Source organism: Polypterus senegalus, chromosome 1, assembly GCF_016835505.1.
Source record: "Polypterus senegalus isolate Bchr_013 chromosome 1, ASM1683550v1, whole genome shotgun sequence".
Classification (NCBI taxonomy): domain Eukaryota; kingdom Metazoa; phylum Chordata; class Cladistia; order Polypteriformes; family Polypteridae; genus Polypterus; species Polypterus senegalus.
The window spans coordinates 200,423,456-200,440,901 of NC_053154.1; the positions used below are offsets into that span (position 1 = coordinate 200,423,456).

Sequence of the window (17,446 nt, forward strand, 5' to 3'; positions counted from 1 at the left end):
GATTAACAGCTGCAAAATAAACAAGAAGATAAAAAATGTCTTCAAGGTCATATCCGATTTTGATGTGTGGTGTACACTTCAATTTAAACTTTTGTTTTTTTAAATTGAACCGGCCCAGGATATTGTAACCATCGACCAATACAGCTCATCAGTAACACACGTCATCCTTGAAGAGCTCAGTCGTCTGGCATGGAGATGGTTTGGTAACCGCCGCAGGTTACACGTCAGAGAGATGCTGGTCTCTGGCCCCACTGTGGATTATAAAAGCAACAGCACACGGGGTCAGACAGTCACCTGTCTCAACTGTTGAATTCCATGTAAGCTTTTATTCACTCCAGCTAGACGGTCTGCTTCAAGAACCTGAAGACCTCAGGAAACTTGGCTGAACTTGTTCATCTTTACACTGACTGCTACCCAAGGGTTGGGTGGCCTTCTCTGTCTATATTTAGAAGTGTAAAAATATTCAAAAATAAGTAATGGAAACCCATTTGCCCTCAAATGAGTAAATACTTTTACCCAAACTGTAGTGCTGCATTGAGGATTGAGAAAGTGAAAAGCCATTAATGTGAGACACTGCAGAGAGCAGTGAGCGGCCCTTTTTCTTTAAACACTGGGTGCTCCATTCAGCTCAGCTTTGTGTTTTTTGTGCCATCCCCACACCCTGCTGGTCTACTTTGATTACACTTCTGCATTCCCCCATCTCTTGGTCAATGACAGAAAAACACTTCTCCTGCTGTTATAATTCACTTTAGAGATGGGCAAGAGTAACACACATAGATTACTTTATAAATATGTTATATTGTCAATTAATAAAAAAAAACTATTCAAATATGAGACACCAGGACAAAACCACAAGCAAGATGTTGTTAATACAGCCCATTTAAAAAAAAGTAAAAAACAAAACCAGAATTCAGTACACTGAGCCAAGTCCAGCTCCATCAGAAGGATGAGTGGGTTTCTGCTTCATTGAGCCATGGCGTGAGCTGCACCAAAATAATCCCACAGACAAGTTCAAAAAATAAGATGTAGTCTACTCAAGAATTGGCTAATTTTATAATGGTGGAAAATACTGTACTTGAAATCTTGAAGGTTTGTGTAAGCTTGAAGCTGTACAGGAGTGGGATGAAAAGATTTACGCTGCAGACCCCCTTTCTGAGAAACCGCAGACAAATCCACAGCCTTTATGAAGTATAACACACTCCCGGTGGACAGCATCCATTCACTAAACTACTCGTAATTAAACACACATCCCCAGCTTTGAAGATCCAAAGAAATGAAGGACAACCCAGCAGAGAGTCTGCATGTGCAGACATCTGTCCGGAAATCACTTCACAAACATTTTCTAAAAAGAGTTCCTTCACAGATTATTTGGTGTAAAATTGCTCAAATCATCAAGGTGGTGTCTTGTCCTTTTCTGAAAATGGCCTCACACTAAGCCATGTTACTCTGGAAATGATCTTCATGGCCCAATTGGTGGTAGCAATGAGTAAGCCTTAAGGAGAAACAGGAGCATGCTGTAATTATCAAGTAGTGACTTTACTTTTCACGATCAACAGAAACAAAGACAGTAAAGCAGACACTAATGAAACAACCTAGAGAGAGATTAATGATTCATGATTTATGAAACACAAAAGCCTGATCTCCAAAACATGGATGCCCTCCTCTATTAGCTGACCAACAGTATTGTCACAACATCAAACCAGTCACTCGGGCAGTTAGGGGCTTGAGGTAGGCTAGCACAGAATCACTGACCATCAAAGGCATCTGAACAGGGAGAGGATACGTGAAGAGCTTGATTGCTTTAACTGCAGTAACATCTTTAGTTATGGACATCCAAATACAGGGATGCCAACAAAGTTTGCCAGCAGCACAGTTGGGAGACATTTTGAAAATGGAGTTCCTTTTAACATTTCCCAGCCCCAAACACTGAGGGACACCACTGTTTTTGCTTCTGGAGTTTAAGCCAATTTTGGGTGGGGTTTCCCCACATTCTAAGACATACACAGTGAACGAGTGTGGTTGTGTGTGTGTGTTATGGTATATACTGACACCAAGTCCAGGCCCACTATACCCACTGCTGCCAGGGTAGGCTATGACCCTTTGTAACTGTCCATCCATTTGTAACCCTGTTTTGGACAATGAAGCATAGATATTACTTACCTTCGAGTTACTGAAAAACATAAAAGGTTGTGAGCAAACCTCACAATTTCTAACTCAAGCCCTCCCTCCCCAAGCTCACAAATGTTAACTGAATTTGTCGCTTTCTCTTTCCAGAGTTCCAAAGGATGCAGGACATTCCAGAGGAAAGTGAGGCCGGAACAGAGCAGCGAGATCCAGAGCCAAAAAATGAGGATCAGAGCTAACAGGCAGGAGAACGCAGAACCAAAGCACCTCCAAACTACTAATGCAATTATCCTCCTAAATGTGGAGGGGACACAACATGCCCTCTTGGTGGGGAGGGGGTTTAAACAAAAAACATCTGGATGCCTTTAAGGTTTCACATAACCCAAGTGTTCAAGCTAAAGTAATCCCCACTGGTTATTTAACTGAGTTAAAACTACATTTTGTTTTAAGTTTTTTATATATATATATATATATAGAACTGTGTATGTATGTATGTATGTATATGTATACAATACCTGTCATGAATTGCAACTTAAAACAACCATAAAAAAAGAGAAAAACAACATTAAATGCTGATATTCATCTCATTACGATGTTCATTTATTCTTTCAACATACCACAAGGACGTGGCATTTGAATTATAACAAATCCTGAAACTTGGAATTACATTTGCAAACAAATAGAAATTAGACTCCAGCAATTCAAGTGTTCAGCCAACTTTTCAGAAAGTTACAAATTTTAAGACTCCCATCTGTTGAGTGGGCACATTTTTATTAAGCATGAATATGATTCACTGCGCAGCACAGTGTTTACAAGTTGTCCCAAATTGCCCATAGCAGGCCAGTCCCAGTGCTGACCCAGCAGATGACTAAAGGTCATTTTTTGATCAGATTATGTTCTGGAAGAGTTGTCTTTTTATTATGAAAATATTAGCAACACACCTGGAAAGAGGAAAATAGGATTTCCTGCAAAATGAAGACAATCCCAAAATCAGTACCTGAAAGTGATTAAAGCGCAAAGCAGAAAAAGCCCAAATCTATTGCCCCTTGTTGCCTGAATTAATAAAAATGTACAGTAAGAGGAATTAAGTGGCAATGTTGGCATTTATTGGCCAGCATGCCATGCCATCACATTACATTTTTGTGGAAACAAACCAAAAACTAGAATGGTGAATGAATGAAAGAACCCGACCAGATCCTCTGATGGTAACGTCTTTAGCCACGTCTCCAAAGAAAGGTCTGAATGGAGTGTGCAGGAGAAACGGCTTCAATGTGTCCTACATCTGGGTCCCAGATAGTGTATGCCTCAGCTTTGGAGCCCCTGAAACAAATTCATAAAGAACATTAAATCAGCTGCAAACAAGGCCAGGCACCATAACCTTCTTTTTTTGAAGGAGATTGCACCATTCTGGACCTCAAGATTGAGCCTCCATAAAAAAAAACCAAGGTTCTCCCTAGGGACAAATAAAAATGCCATCAAAATGCTGTATATGTCTAAAAGATGAAAATTAAATGTTTGATAGAGGACCAAGTAAAGATATTGCAAGCACAAAGTGGCCCTGTGTGGACAGGGTGGTATGAGGGTCTACAGTTTGTGAACCAGAACATCTCGTAAATACTCTTCCATCACATTGTGTTGAGACCACCACTGATCGCGTGCAGCTTGCCCAACATCTTGTGTGCCATTTTTGCAACCTCAGGTCACAAACCGTCACATATTAAACCTGACTTCCTATTTTGAAGATAAGATTAATTAGGGTGATTTATGAAAGCAAAATATCAGAAATGGCAAATGTTTCAAAAATTAATTTTGTTACGACGGGCTGAGAAAAAATAACCACAAGAAAATGGCGTCCTGAAGCAAAGCACTTTGATGTCAAAGTCAGACATTTAGATAAGACGGCATTGTTGAACTTAAGAACTTTCTTCGATTTGTTTGGAATTTCAGTTTCTGTTCTGCTGCTCCTGTTAAATCTTCTTAAAAAACATACTGTAACTGTCCACTTATAATAACTTTGATGTTAAAACACGTCTTTTATTTGTTAAGAAACAAACTTGGGACACAAGGTGCTTCAAAGGCCAAGACTCTAAACTTTGAAATGAATTCAAACGACGGTGTGCAGCGAAAACGGTTAAATTCAAGTAAATTAACGGAAATCAATGGCTGGATTTGAACCCAACCATTACGATTTCACCCGCGAGAATTGTTTTTTTGCCGGACTCGGTGTCTCAGTGTTTGTTTGTTCCTTTAATTGTTTAAGCTTGATTCTCCTTTCATGCAGCCCAACATGCACTGAGCTCATTTACACAACAGGAATGCATTTTCAGTTTTCTGAAGTTGATCACAGCTAGCAAAGCATACAACAGTCAAAGTGAGTGCCACCTGCCATCAACTGTGAAGGGAATTTCACCATTACAAACACTTGCTGCCCTGGCAATGTCAACTCTGATGAACGCAACAGAGCAACTATTAATAAAATTAAACATGCGTGTCATGTAGCGTTATCCTGTGGGATTTGAGTGTGCATTTCAAGCATCAACTCCCTGATAAGACATCTGCCAAAACCCCGTTGGGAAACACCAAAATGGCGATTGTTGACATAAAGAGAAGAAAGGCCTTAATCTGGGAAGCGGGTGTATGTCACAGAACTCACCACGACATCCTCGGAATTCAGGCCTTCCAGAGTCCATTGTCAGGTTTCTTCCCTGTGGACTCATCACAGCTTTGCACTCCAAATAAATGCATTTAGTTTGTTTAGTCTGAACATTAAAAATCCCACCAGGTCAAGGGAGCACATATTTTAACTGCTCCACGGACCCCAGGGCGTCTGTGTGGACTCCGCATGTTCTCCCCCTGCCAGTAATTTCCTGGGTACTGTGGTTTTACAATTCTCATCCCAAGGTTGAATTATCCCAAGAAGAGAAAATGAGAGTGTCTGTCGGTGGTCTTGGCATGAGGGGGTGCCCAGTCATCCAGTGCTGGTGTTTGCCCTGTGCTCACTGCTGTTGTGTTGCTGCGATGGTCTGCAGCCCCCTGCAACCCAAAAGTGGAATAAGCAGGTTCAGAATTAGAAGGATCATCGACACAATGGCTATCGGCTCATTTTAACGGACTGTGCCTTAGAAATGTTGTTGTGAATCTGAAGAAAACACCCCCATTTATCAACTGAAGTCGTACGTTTAAGTCATCTAAAGTGGATGTGACGAGAAACTGAAGTAAATTGTTTGAAACATTGCTGCCTTCATTTTTAATGCTACTGAAGGCATACAGTCACAAAATTAAGATTATAGACAAGAGGGCACCAATCTGAAGTCAAACCACAAGACAGCACAACTGGCACACTGCCTGAGTCAGTCAGCCCACGACCACGGCACAAGGCAGGAGACCCTTAAGCTGAGAATCTCGTCTGATTATTGGTTAAAGTACACAAAGTGACAGCAGGCACCCTCGGCAGGCTGGGGTGGTTGGCTCTTTTTTTTTTTTTGGGACACATTTGGCTTTGCTTTCAGAATACAAAATGACAGCAAACTGCTTCTGATTCAAATGAAAAGATGTTGATGTTCTGTTTAATAGCAAAAGAAAAGCTTAAATCAATTCACACACATCACAGCCTACTTAATCCAATTCAGAGTTTTAAGGAGCCAGAGCCTGCAAATGAGGGAGGACCACTCAGTAGAAAAGACCGCCAGAACACATTAACTTGATAAGACAAAATTACAAAGTAGGATGGGAGACAGCAGGACCTTCAGGGACTTTCAAAACATTTTTAGATGTCATTCTCAGAGAAGAGGATGACTTTTAAGCTTGTTGCCCTGAGGTTTGTTCTCATTCTCATTTTTTAATGTTCTAATAAACTGGGGCAACATCCACAACCAGTTCTAAATACTAAAGAAAACGCGTCATGTAGCACCTTCTGAAAAGGAACAACCCTACATTCGGCACCAGTGTAAGGTGCCACTTTTGGGAGGGTCCAGTGGGGATTAGGGATACTGGGAAAAATGGCATCTCAATACATTCTGGGATTTTGTCAATAAGTAGATGATATTCTGCATCCTTCAAAAATGTGTTTGGAGGTCTTATATTGTACTAGCTCCACCTTGCTGTTGTTAATTGGACATTAACTGTTGTTTACTAAACTGGTCTTATTTATTTACTTAAACCCTGAAAATACTAGAGCAAGTATTACTGACATCAAACAATGCAAGTATCAGTAAACCATTTCAAAGTGGCCTCTAGGATTTACTTTGTAAATATTTCCATAAAACCCAACAAAATCTAGTATAATGAGAGCAGTGGACATTTCCCTTTAACACACATGTGCAGAGGAGAAATGCTGGGTATTTTGGGAAAAGGATGTTAAAGATAGAGCTGCCAGGCAAGAGGAAAAGAGGAAGGCCTAAGAGGAGCTTTATGGATTTGGTGAGAGAGGACATGCAGGTGATGGGTGTAACAGAACAAGATGCAGAGGACATGAAGGTATGGAAAGAGGTAATCTGCTGTGGCAGAAAAAAAATAAAGGACACGGTGAAAACGTGTATTTTGTGATTAAAGTGGAAATTTCTGCTTTAATCTCGAAATGTCCACTTTAACCTTGTAGTTTACTTTATCATTAAAGCAGACCATCATAAACGTCATCCCAGTTTTTAATCGCTACGAGCTTCTTGGACCTGACAGCAGCGGAAAGCAGCAATAGATCGCCACACAGAACAAATTAAATGTATGATATTCCAACTCTCTGCACATTCAGAACCTTTAGATTTATACTTGATATCACGTTCATGATGAAATGCATTAAAGTGTGTATGTTACATTTTACATATAATTTCGTTTAAATAATGAATGCTGTTAATTACACACATGAGGGTGTCACGGTGGTGGAGCGATAGTACTGCTGTCTCGCAGGGAGTTATGTTGCTGGTATTTCCTGCTTGTCTTCCACACTGTGCTCCGGTTTCCTTCCAAAGATATGCAGATTTGGGGATCTGGTGCTGCTAAAATGACACTAGTGTAAGTGTGTGCTTGTATTCACCTTGCGATGAGCTGAGGCGTCGTCAAGGGATTGTTTCTCACTCGTGCCCAATGCTTGCTGGAATGGACACATCCCTACATTGATGGATTTAATCAATAAACATCCTTTTCAGAGATATTGCGGTAAGGTGTCATCAGAATTTAATAGGTGTTCTAGGCAATTCACAACACAGAGAAGCCGAACATGTTCTCACCGTGATAATATCTCGCACTGCCACCTGGTGGATTTCTCCAGATTTACGTAAAGTACGCGCGCAAGTATGAACACTACAACGCTTGCGTAGCAGGAGCGTCCGCTGCAGCATGCGTCACGTCACGTGAAGTATAACTCCGGCCTTACAGCTTACTTACAAAAGTTAGGCAGGTTTCATTTCGAAATTCTACGCGTAACAGTCATAACTGGAACCTACTTACGTACATATATACGGCCATAGCCTGCAGCTTGGTCGCCGTGCGTCCCTCATCGTCACGCCTCCCACGTAATTGAGTGCCTGCCCATATAAGGCTGTCCGTCAACAGCAATCCAATAGACACGCTGCCGCTAAATATTTGCGAGTGAAGGACTGTGCTTATGCAAGTGAAGATGAGATGGTCAGGAATAGAATAGTGTTTGGAACAAACTCGGCGAAAGTGCGAGAGAAACTTTTAAGTGCCAGGTCTGAGCTAACATTAAATAAAGCCGTGGACATCGGACTGGGAAAGGTAAACCCAGGCATGCAGTGTGTGATGGCTCAGATAAAGAGGAAGATGAGCTTTTTATTGATGCAGTAAGAAAGGAACAACCCTCTGAAGCTGAACAAGCTTTTGACGACATATCAATAGAAAAGCACGGTGTAAAGCTTAAGTTTAAATTAAGTTCACAGACACGCTGCTGCTGGCGTTTGTCATGCCTAAGACGAATACGATATTCGCGAGATACAAGTTTAATGAGAGGACGCCGGGTATAAACGAGACTTTTCATTACTTTGTAACGGAGTTAAAATTGCTGGTGAAGGACTGTGCTTATGCAAACAAGGATGAGATGGTCAGGGAAAGAATAGTGTTTGGCACAAACTCAGCAAAAGTGCGAGAAAAACTTTTAAGTGCCGGAACTGAGGTAATATTAAATAAAGCCGTGGACATCGCAAGATTGCACGAGATAGCACAAGCACAGCTGAGAACCTTCGATGCATGTACTCATCACTTCGATGAATGAAACCTGTTATCTTTACAACGGTTGACAACGAAGATGAGATGGTCAGGGATAGACTAGACAAACACGGAATGTAACTTGAACACAACACATCCTCCAAATATGAACCTGATTGAAAGAAATAATGATAATCAAATCGTTGATGACAGCAACACTCATAACAGTGACAAAACAATTACATTGACAATCATGTTACATTATTTTTAAAATGTTTCCTTTTCTTTAACACACTACTTCTCCGCTGCGAAGCGTGGGTATTTTGCTAGTATATAATATGTCTGGAGTCAACTATGAGAGGTGAACAATTAGACCCCTCAGCAAGTGTCACTTTTTTAAACCAATCCAGTGTCTCATGAATGCAATTCTTGAAGTAGGGGTGGAGATTTTAAGCTGCAAAAAGCAATGGTGCTCTTGTTAATTTGAACTGACAGATAGCAAGCATCTGATTATGATAAACAGCTGTGTTCATGAAAAAATATGCATTCGATGTAAATGATATGTCACACCCCATCAAAAGGTGATGAAAAGGGCTGCCATCAAGCGAGTTGATAACAGCCACAGGAGGTGCAGATTTCAGTACACAACACATCTGAATCATCAGATCTGCCTTATAACAGTAGAAGCATGCTTGAAGCTGCACAGTATCCATCATCTTGCCGTATATCTAAACGAATAACTAAAAGAAGTGAACATTACCATCTAAAGGGAAATGCAAACATACCATGCCAGAATAACTGCAGCTTTTTAACAAGTAGTATATCCATAGACCACAATACTTATCTAGACTTGGTTCACTTTTATGACAGAGTAATGCAACAGTCAAAATGATAGAAAAATATTGTTCCAGACAGAAGCACTTCTCAAACACATGGAGCCAAGTAGCTGTCTTTTTTGTCGCAGCACTCATTATAGTATTTCTCAATCACTTACACACTATTACCCGACTTAACTGAAAATCCCAAACCATACCACCATCACCAAAATACAAACTAATTTCTCAACACTGTAAACAGTAGTGCACTCTTTTGACAAAATTCAGTTCACTTCTTGTGCAAAACTCTACACACAAATCCCTTCACGTACCATTGGCTTCACTATGAGTTCAATATTATTAAGTCAAGTTAGAACAGCTGGAACACATTCAACACACAATTCCCCAGGTACGAGTCAAAATTGTTTACACTTCAGTCATAGCTTTAGAATAGATAGATAAAAGGGCCATGGGTTAGTTCACTTGTTTTTGAACAATAGATCAACCTCCACAGGAAGAAAGAGGAAGAGGGCACAGGAAGGGAGGTAGAAGAGGGTGAGGAACAATAAGAGCAAGGAGACAAATGGCTTCAAATGCAATTTGTCCCACTCTTGTTGACCATGACCTTATGCATGGGATGTTGATTGCAAAAGATGGTTAAACATTGCAACAAACCTGATACAAACCATCAGAGCACAGTTGTAATTTTGGACAATGTCAGTTTCCACCGGGTTGCTCTTGTTCCTGAATAGCTCACCAACATCCCCACATTCAGCAACATCTTTCAGCCAGCATATTCGCTTTTCCTAAATCCTATAGAGTAGATTTTTTTCAGCATGGCAGTGGAAGGTCTATGATCAAGACCTCTACATCCATGTTTACCTCCTCCATGTCATGGAAAAAGCTTGTTTGGACATCAAAGTTGAGACTTGCCAGGGATGGATAAGGAATGCAAGGGTTTTTTTTTTTTCCCCCACTCATATTGCATGCGATGTCAAGGATATCCTCTGGCCTGGGCCTGACCCTGAGCAGAAAATGCTACGGATGAATAGAATTTTCTTTCCAATTGTTTGTGTTCATTTCTAAATGTGTTGTTTATATAGTCCATTATGTAAACAAGTAGTTGGGGACGGGGGTTGGTGGGGGTGTGAACCATAAATAACATTACTTATTGCTGTAACATGTTTTTACAGGCAAAGTTTGGTTTTGATATAAGATTACTGGTTTTGAGTAGACATATTAGTTTTGACCTGGAAGTTTGAGGAGTTTTGTGTGTTATGAAATTGTATTTAAAGTTTTGAAAAATGGAGCTTATTTTCAAGAATTGAGAAAACTGTAGAATGTACAAATTAATAATTAGTTTCAGTTTCGTCATGCTACTGAGCTCCTGAACCAATAACAGCAATTTTAGCTTTTATTTTCTCTCAGGATCGTCTTTTGACCTCACTCAAAACCCTGGCAGTTTAAATTTCATGGGCTGGAGGAATTTGGGGTGGGCGTTTTAGGAAGACAACCTGTGGGTGGAGCCTTTTCAGCACAGGATTTCTTGCTATTCACTACACACATTTTACAGCGTTGTCCCCAGATGTGAATTCTTGTTTAAGAATCGTGTCTGGCCCTGTGAGAGTAAGCTATATGACGCAGTGAACGCTTGGATTCTCAAGGCGTGTTTCTGATTGTATTTTACAAAATGAGTGACATACCCGGCAATGTCCGATCACAAATTGTTAAAACAACAATTAAGACATCATTGCAGACGACACATATATCATGCAACCCTAGTGCCAACTAGACTTCTGCTGTCCACCTTTCATTTGCACTGAAATGTAATCACAAAGTGACTCAAGTATCAATAAATAAAAAATAAATGGGTGTTCAAGGATTTGTAAAAATTATCGTTAAACTAATTCATAATGTACTTTTCCACTTCTTAAGTTCATGTTTCAGATATGTGGACTCCAGATTTGATTCTAAGATGCAATGCTTTTGCATATGCAGTGTAGACTGGCGGTGACGCAGAATTGTAGCTCTGAGCTGCTCGGTTCAGAGTATGGGGGGCTGTTTCTGTAGGTCTTCTGCATGTTATTTGCTGTTCCTAGGGATGGCTCTCTCTGTGATGAGCCGGAATTGGATTAAAATAATTAGAACAATAATTAAGGAAGATTCAATATTTTTTTCTGAAAACGTGTAGAAAATGTCTATGCAGTTTTCAGTTTTGAATGAAAGGAACGCAGAAGCATTCTCATTTACTTTGCATTAATAAGGCAAACTAGTATAACATTTCACATTTATGTCAAAGAAATATAATTTCAAACTGAACTACCAAATGAGTAAAACTAGTAAAGACAGATTCAGCAGTTGCCAGCTACTCAAGACAGGTTGCCAAATTGCTTTCAAGTAGCCATAATTATGCCAGCATGAATAAATGATCACAAACAAAAGAAATATGCATTAATGGACCCAACATAAAAGTTCCAGCCGCATTTGAGACTTGGATTTCTTTGCAGCCAGCCCTCAAGGTGATTTGCGGTGTAATCAATTTACCATACAGCAACATAAAACTGAAACTGCAGCCAAATACTGCAAAAAGCCATACAATAAGGCTCAAGTGCTCTAAAACTGAATAAACACGCAATATAAAGCTATAGTGATACAAACTGTGTCTTGATCTGTAAAATATGAATAAAAGGAGAGCGCAGGGTCCAAACCTGCCCTAGGCATGGCATACTCATCCTCATGCTTACTACCACACCGAGTCAAAAGTTTTGTTTTAAATTTTTCTTCATTTTCAGTCTTTCTGGGGAGTGTTCAGGCCATAGATATAATTTCCTTCTGGGGACAAATAGAGTTTTATTTATATATACGGTATCTACTATATAATAAAATGCTATAGGAAAGAGGGGCTAATCACTCATTTAATCAATTATACAACGCTGGTAATTAAAATAATTAATAAGACACCATTTTGAGGTTGGGCAAATTAATGTAGACTTTAGTGAGTGATCTCAGATTCACTTTTCAGCAGGAATACAATGAAATCTGTACAATTTATGAACAATGTTAAAGGTGCAAATCCACATTAAACAATTTCACATGGCATTCACTTTCACAAATAACTCACTTGATTTGAAAATAATTTGAAACCCTGAATCAAACAAATTAATACAATTTATTTACAACAAGGATTATAGAAGATAGATATATAGTATGTGAATATGTGTATATAGACAGATAGAAAACACAAAATTAAAAAAGCTTAAAACGTTTTCTCTCCTATATGAATTCTAATCTTCCGATTCATGTGGTTAAGTTCTTTAGCTAGTTTTGAAGCTTCTGTTGCCTGCACAGTGGCATTCACTTACTGACAGTCTGCAATGGCTTATGTTCCCCAATAGAGCACTTTAACAATAAAAGTGAAGAACATACCAAGTGATGATGGGTTGCTAAATAATAATGAGGCTCAACCCAAGTCACATTCAAAGTAGTCACAAGAACACAAATGATGTTTTTACAGTGGGTCAGGGGGTTGTCTGCTATTGATGGTGCACAAAAAGCACATAGGAGGTCAGCAAGGCATTCTCAACATTGAGAAATAACTGGTCTACAAAATGGGTGTGTGTATGGTGCATTAATGTTTAAAACTAGCTATAAAGAACTGGACATCAACACAAAATTGACAGATATCCACAAGCCTGGTCTGCAATAGAAATAAACATACTTCTTTATATTCCCTGCACTGTGCCCCAGTTAATACAAACTACCATCATTAGACTAACAATCCAATTACCCTTCATTCTCTCAGAATATGGAACCAATGTAGGAAGTACTTTAAGACAGAAGTTTTATCTGTTACACCTCTACATAGCAACCACCTTTTTCCACCCTCTCAAACATATACATTATGTCTAGAAAAAATACCAGGAATAACACACTAAGAGAATTATACATAGATAATGTCTTTGCATCCTACGAACAATTAAGCTTCAAATTTAAGTTCTCATCAACACAATTCCCCCACTACTTTCAAGCTAGAAACTTTGCTAAAAAAAAGAGCCTGCCCAATTTTCCTCACCTTCCACCTTGTTCTATTACAGAAGAATTATTGATCAGTCTTGAAGACTCAGATAGCATCTCTACAATTTAAAAAATAATAATTATAAGTCTTTTCCTTTCAAAGACCCCATAGTCCATTGGGAAAAAGGATCTGTTACTCAGTATTTCAGAAAAGGAGTGGAAAAATACACTTTAGCTCTATATGTACCAAGCATTCAGTCATTCAACTTAAAATCTTTTATCAAGAATATTTATCTTGTTTAATTGTTCTAAATGTTCCCAGGGCAAGATTAAACCTAAGAACATTGCAAATTGGCTCCAGCCTCACTAGGCCACATGTTCTGGGCGTGCAACAAATTAACAACGTTTTGGACAAAAATCTCTGCATGCCTATCAGACAGCCTTGGCGTCACAATCACTCCTATTCCATCAATAGCTGTGTTTGGTGTACTCCAAGACAGCCTTAAAGTGGAGAAGGACAAACTAATTTCCTTTACTTCACTACTAGCACGTAGACTTATCTTGCTCAAATGGAAGAATCCCACCTCACCACTCTTAAGTCAGTGGGTAACCAATGTTCTATACTACTTTAAATTGGAAAAAATCTAATTCTCACTTACAGGATCAGTTTTTAAAATATGGCAGGATCTAATCAATAAAATGTTAGAATAACCTTCTATTTCGGAGAAAAGGATACCGAAGGGGGTCGAATTTTGCTTTGATTTGTTAAATTTGTCTTGACTTATGGAATGTTATCTGTTTCTAATTAAAATCAACAAAAATATTTTAAAAAAAACTTTTTAAATTTCTTAAAGTGCAAGAGAAGTACACCCTAATATGCATAATATAAATCTCCCGTTCCCTTTCTCTGTTAATAAGAAATGTGTTCTGAGATTGTTCTAATAAGGAAGACAAAGATTTTTAGCTAAAGTAGTTCTTCTCACTAATCACGGTGCCGCAGTGTGGGCGATATATTTCATTTTGTTAAGCACATGCAAGTGAGAATTTCACTGTCCCCTGTACATGCAACAATAATACTCTTATAAGCCTTAGATGTTAAAATGTAGACCCAAGATGTTTCAGTTTGTTATTCTAGAAGCAGTTATTAGTTCTGGCATTAGTTTCAGACAGCACAGTTTGGGCAGACAGCTAAATCATTAAATATTGACAATACTGCCTCCAAAAATCCATTCATCCACTCATGTCTAAATTAGTTTATCCAGTTCAGGTATGCGGCAGATCTCTGTAGGCAGGAACCAAGCCTGGACAGCATGTCAGTCTGTCATAGGACACACTCACACACACCCCTATGACTTACTCACAACAGTTTAGAGTTGCCAGTTATTCAAACACACACATCTTTAAGATTTCCCCCTTTCCCCCAAGAAAAACATGAAAGCTCCATAAAGGCAGTGTCTGGGCCGGGATTCAAACCAAGGACTTTGGAGTGGTGAGGCCACAGGACTAACTACTCTGCCACCATACTGCTTCTATGCACAAATACTGTTTTGCTTGAGGCAAGTTAAAATTAGCACTAACTGCACCAGCAGTGTTCTGATGCTTAATTTTAAAATGCATGGCTGTTCTGACAAATATTCCCTGCTGCCATTTCCCTTTTGTCAAGGAAGTGTGGGTCCATGCCCACATCTGTTGAAAGATCTGTAATCCAGGTAAGATCTGTAATCCAGGTACTGAGAAACTGAGCTAGATGAAGATGTAGAGGCAGGAAAGGAACTTTACTACAGCACTCTGCTCCTGGTCAGCAAATTTACCCACCTGTTGAGAACTGTTACAACCGCCACACCATCTGGTCGGAGGAATGCCGTAGTCTCCAAGTTGCACTCACCACTGCCATCCAATCCAACCCGTTGGGAGTCCACAGGGAGGAACTTACTAGAAAGGGAAGCATTAATATTTTTGTTATTAATTGTAAGTTAATGCCATAGAGAGAGACAGAAAAGAAACTGGTTATTAAATTTGAAACACACAAAGATAAAGTTTGTTCGGAAAATGGAACACATCTCTCACTGATATATATTTAAAAAAAAAAATTATATATATATATATATAAACTGCTCAAAAAAATTAAAGGAACACTTTGAAAACACATCAGATCTCAATGGGAAAAAGAAATCCTCCTGTAAATCTACTGTATACTGATATAGACCGGGTAATGTGTTAGGAACGAAAGGATGCCACATCGTTTGATGGAAATGAAAATGATCAACCTACAGAGCCCTGAATTCAAAGACGCCCCAAAAATCAGAGTGAAAAATTATGTGGCAGGCTAATCCATTTTGCCAAAATTTAATTGCAGCAACTCAAAATTGTATGCAGCACTTTGTATGGCCCCTGTGTTCTTGTATACATGCCTGACAACATCGGTGCATGCTTCTAATGAGATGACAGATGGTGTTGTGGGGGATCTCCTCCCAGATCTGGACTAGGGCATCACTGAGCTCCTGGACAGTCTGAGGTGCAACCTGGTGGCATTGGATGGACCAAAACATAATGTCCCAGAGGTGTTCTATTGGATTTAGGTCAGGAAAGTGTGGTGGCCAGTCAATGGTATCAATTCCTTCATCCTCCAGGAACTGCCTGCATACTCTCACCACATGAGGCCAGGAATTGTCGTGCACCAGGAGCCACTGTACCAGCATAGGGTCTGACAATGGGTCCAAGGATTTCATCCTGATACCTAATGGCAGCCAATGTGCCTTTGTCAAGCCTGTAGCGGTCTGTGTGATCCTCCATGGATATGCCTCCCCAGACAATCATTAACCCACCACTAAACTGCTCATGCTGAATGATGTTACAGGCAGCATAATGTTCTCCATGGCTTCTCCAGACCCTTTCACTTCTGTCACGTGCTCAGGGTGAACCTGCTCTCATCTGTAAAAAGCACAGGGCACCAGTGGTGCATCTGCCAATTCTGGTATTCTATGGCAAATGCCAATCGAGCTGCATGCTGCTGGGCAGTGAGCTCAGGGCCCATTAGAGGACATGGGGCCCTTGGGTCACCCTCATGAAGTCTTTCTGGTTGTTTGGTCAGAGACATTCACACCAGTGGCCTGCTGTAGGTCATTTTGTAGGGCTCTGGCAGTGCTCATCCTGTTCCTCCTTGCCCAAAGGAGCAGATACTGGTCCTGCTGATGGGCTATGGACCTTCTATGGCCCTCTACAGCTCTCCTAGAGTAACTGCTTGTCTCCTAGAATCTCCTCCATGCCCTTGAGACTGTGCAGGGATGACACAGAAAACCTTCTGGCAATGACACGTATTGATGTGCCATCCTGGAGAAGTTGGACTACCTGTGCAACCTCTGTAGGGTCCAGGTATCGCCTCATACTACCAGTAGTGACACTGACTGTAGCCAAATGCAAAACTAGTGAAGAAACAGTCAGAAAAGATGAGGAGAGAAAAATGTCAGTGGCCTCCACCTGTTAAACCATTCCTGTTTTGGGGTCATCTCATTGTTGCCCCTCTAGTGCATCTGTTGTTAATTTCATTAACACCACAGCAGCTGAAACTGATTAACAACCCCCTCTGCTACTTAACTGACCAGATTAATATCCCATAAGTGTCATTGACTTTATGCTATACTCTGATTAAAAAGTGTTCCTTTAATTCTTTTGAGCAGTATATATATATATATATATATATATATATATATATATATATATATATATATATATATACACACACACACAGGTGCCGGTCAGAAAATTAGAATATCATGACAAAGTTGATTTATTTCAGTAATTCCATTCAAAAAGTGAAACGTGTATATTACATTCATTCATTACACACAGACTGATGTATTTCAAATGTTTATTTCTTTTAATTTTGATGATAATAACTGACAACTAAAGAAAGTCCCAAATTCAGTATCTCGGAAAATTAGAATATCAATTAAGACCAATGCAATAAAAGGATTTTTTGAAATGTTGGCCAACTGAAAGGTATGAACATGAAAAGTATGAGCATGTACAGCACTCAGTATTTAGTTGGGGCACCTTTGGCCTGGATTACTGCAGCAATGTGGCGTGGCATGGAGTCGATCAGTCTGTGATACTGCTTAGGTGTTATGAGAGCCCATGTCGCTCTGAAAGTGGCCTTCAGCTCTTCTGAATTGTTGGGTCTGGTGTATTGCATCTTCCTCTTCACAATACCCCATAGATTTTCTATGGGGTTAAGGTCAGGCGAGTTTGCTGGCCAATCAAGAACAGGGATACCATGGTCCTTAAACCAGGTACTGGTAGTTTTGGAACTTTGTGCAGGTGCCAGGTCCTGTTGAAAA

At 39.8% G+C, this 17,446-nt stretch overlaps 2 protein-coding genes across 6 annotated transcripts in view; one reads left to right on the forward strand and one right to left on the reverse strand.

The window, feature by feature from the left end:
• arhgef1a (Rho guanine nucleotide exchange factor (GEF) 1a) overlaps positions 1-2,687 on the forward strand; it is a 228,888-nt gene extending 226,201 nt beyond the window's left edge. For all 3 annotated transcript variants that reach the window (XM_039767009.1, XM_039767028.1, XM_039767017.1), the window contains one exon: positions 2,275-2,687. In XM_039767009.1, the coding sequence (XP_039622943.1) occupies positions 2,275-2,363 (89 nt within the window). In that variant the 3' untranslated portion in view covers positions 2,364-2,687. The remainder of the gene's footprint in view (positions 1-2,274) is intronic.
• Positions 2,688-2,697: 10 nt separating this feature from the next.
• gba (glucosidase, beta, acid) overlaps positions 2,698-17,446 on the reverse strand; it is an 81,329-nt gene continuing 66,580 nt past the window's right edge. For all 3 annotated transcript variants that reach the window (XM_039767057.1, XM_039767048.1, XM_039767040.1), the window contains 2 exons: positions 14,925-15,041; positions 2,698-3,444 (listed from right to left, as the gene is read on the reverse strand). In XM_039767057.1, the coding sequence (XP_039622991.1) occupies positions 3,339-3,444; positions 14,925-15,041 (223 nt within the window). In that variant the 3' untranslated portion in view covers positions 2,698-3,338. The remainder of the gene's footprint in view (positions 3,445-14,924; positions 15,042-17,446) is intronic.